Source organism: Microtus ochrogaster, chromosome 8 (assembly GCF_000317375.1).
Source record: "Microtus ochrogaster isolate Prairie Vole_2 chromosome 8, MicOch1.0, whole genome shotgun sequence".
Taxonomy (NCBI): Eukaryota; Metazoa; Chordata; class Mammalia; order Rodentia; family Cricetidae; genus Microtus; species Microtus ochrogaster.
Window position 1 is genome coordinate 74,017,595 of NC_022015.1, and position 2,119 is coordinate 74,019,713.

General features: G+C 56.2%; 1 protein-coding gene across 2 annotated transcripts in view; it reads left to right on the forward strand.

The window, feature by feature from the left end:
* Sufu (SUFU negative regulator of hedgehog signaling) overlaps positions 1-2,119 on the forward strand; it is a 99,925-nt gene continuing 97,806 nt past the window's right edge. For both annotated transcript variants that reach the window (XM_005352410.2, XM_005352411.2), the window contains exon 1: positions 1-339. In XM_005352410.2, the coding sequence (XP_005352467.1) occupies positions 158-339 (182 nt within the window). In that variant the 5' untranslated portion in view covers positions 1-157. The remainder of the gene's footprint in view (positions 340-2,119) is intronic.

Genomic DNA, 2,119 nt, shown 5'->3' on the forward strand with positions numbered 1-2,119 from the left:
GGCTTGGGCGGACGAAGCACCGTGCGCAGGCGCGGAGCTAGACCTCGCCGTAGCCCCCATCGCCTCGGGGAGTCGCATCCACAGTGGGTCCGCTAGTCCATCAGGGCGCTTTCCCTCCTCTACCCTCCCGGGTTCCCCGCGCGCCCTACGCGCCCCGATGGCGGAGCTGCGGCCTAGCGTCGCCCCCGGCCCCGCCGCGCCCCCGGCCCCTGGCCCTAGTGCCCCTCCGGCCTTTGCCTCCCTCTTTCCCCCGGGACTGCACGCCATCTACGGAGAGTGCCGCCGCCTTTACCCCGACCAGCCGAACCCGCTCCAGGTCACCGCTATCGTCAAGTACTGGTACGCTCTGGGCCTCTGGAGGACGGGGGCCGGCCGGGAAATCTTCGAGCTCCGGGGACGAAGTAATTTGCTGGAGCAGGAGGAAGAAAACAGTTAAAGTACTTGGGAACCAAGAGCTTCCTGATGCTGGGGAAGGAGTTAAGACAGAAGTTGGGAGTGGGGACAAAGGGTTAACGGATCCCTTGAGTAGTGAGGGGTTAACCGGGATTGGGAGAACTGGGGGTGTATGCAGGAGCGGGGGGGGGGACGTGTGAGAGGGAACTGTAAACGTGGAGAAAGGAGGGGGCGCCCGTAGTGGGTCATTAGTGGGCTCGGGGAAGCCAGGGGGCGGCTGGAGTGGAATGGGGGAGGTGAGGCGGGGCCTGGAGAACATTTGCTAGGGCTTTGAGGGCACGAGACCGCGTAGTCTAGGGCGGTCCGGGGACCAGGACGCCCCTGTGGGCTAGGAGGGAGCAAGATGAGGGCATTGTGCCTTTGATGAGTGAAGGGTTGAGGAGATGACCTTCTTTCCGGACCTTCCCGAGCGCAGGGGCTTCTGTCATTCAGCGCGAAACTGTTGCACTTGAAGTTTGACAGAGCAACTCTTCCAGATAAACTTTTTGCTTACTCTGCACAGTTCTCTCTCTGCAGAGCTTGTTTCTGGCGTTGCAGCTGCTTTTGCTTTAGGACGTTAGTTAAGAACAGGCTCAGGGAGAGCCATGCTTTCTTCGCTCGGGGGTTGAAGGGAATCGTAGCTTGCCACTTATCGTGGGAGGTGCGTGGTGGAGACCCGAGGCAGTGAAGTGCAGCCTGAAGAAGCGCTTCCTGTCATGTTTTCGGTATTTCAGCTGAAGTTTCTCTGGGAAGCCCAGGATAACTTTAAGGATGCTCAGTAAAGGATCAGTTTCCAAATGCTCTTTCTTTGGGGGTAGAAATGACACTTTCTGATCTCCCATTCTTGTTTGCAACCCGTTTCTTTAGTCAGCCTTCAGACAAAACAGGTGTGATGGGGACGAGTTCTCATGGTCTTTCTGAACCAAAAATAGACTAAGAGATGGCCACGTCCATGCAGGAGCTCACTGTAGATGACCCCTTTCCGTGGATCCTGGTGACTGCTGGGGGCGGGGGGAGTAATTGGCAAAAGGTAGACTTGAAGGGGGAAGGGGCTGCTTACACCCCCTTTAAGGCTGGGTCTTTTTCCTGTGTGATATCTTGTTACTCCTAGAGAAGGCAGGCTGTACAGGGTCCAGGCTAACTCCCCATGGCAGTGGGAGGATGATGTAAAGAAAGCTGACAGCCCGAAAGGGCCTGGGGACCTGATGAGGGCCTGGTAGCCAGGAGGTGTGGCGGCAGTGCATCTGTGGCGGGCACACTCTTCCCAGATGGAAAAGCAGTCAAGAATGCTTCTGAGTGGAAAAGAGCTCTTGCTAATCTTTCTTCTTGTTGTTGTTTTGAGACAGGGTCTCACTGTGTAGCTCTGGCTGTCCTAGAACTCATTATGGCCTGGACTCAAAGAGAGTCCCCTGCCTCTGCCTCCAGAGTACTGGAATTAAAGGCGGGCACCACTAAGTTAGCAGTGCTAACTTAATCAGTCATTTTATTGCCCCTTTATATTAACTATGTTGTGAACTTGTCCCATGTTAGGAGAGAAATGAGGCTGACCTTCCCAGGAGGTTTGCTGTGATCTTGTTTAAGAGTGAGGGGAAGCCAGGCGATGGTGGCGCACATCTTTAATCCCAGCACTCGGGAGGCAGAGGCAGGCGGATCTCTGTGAGTTCGAGACCAGCCTGGTCTACAGAGC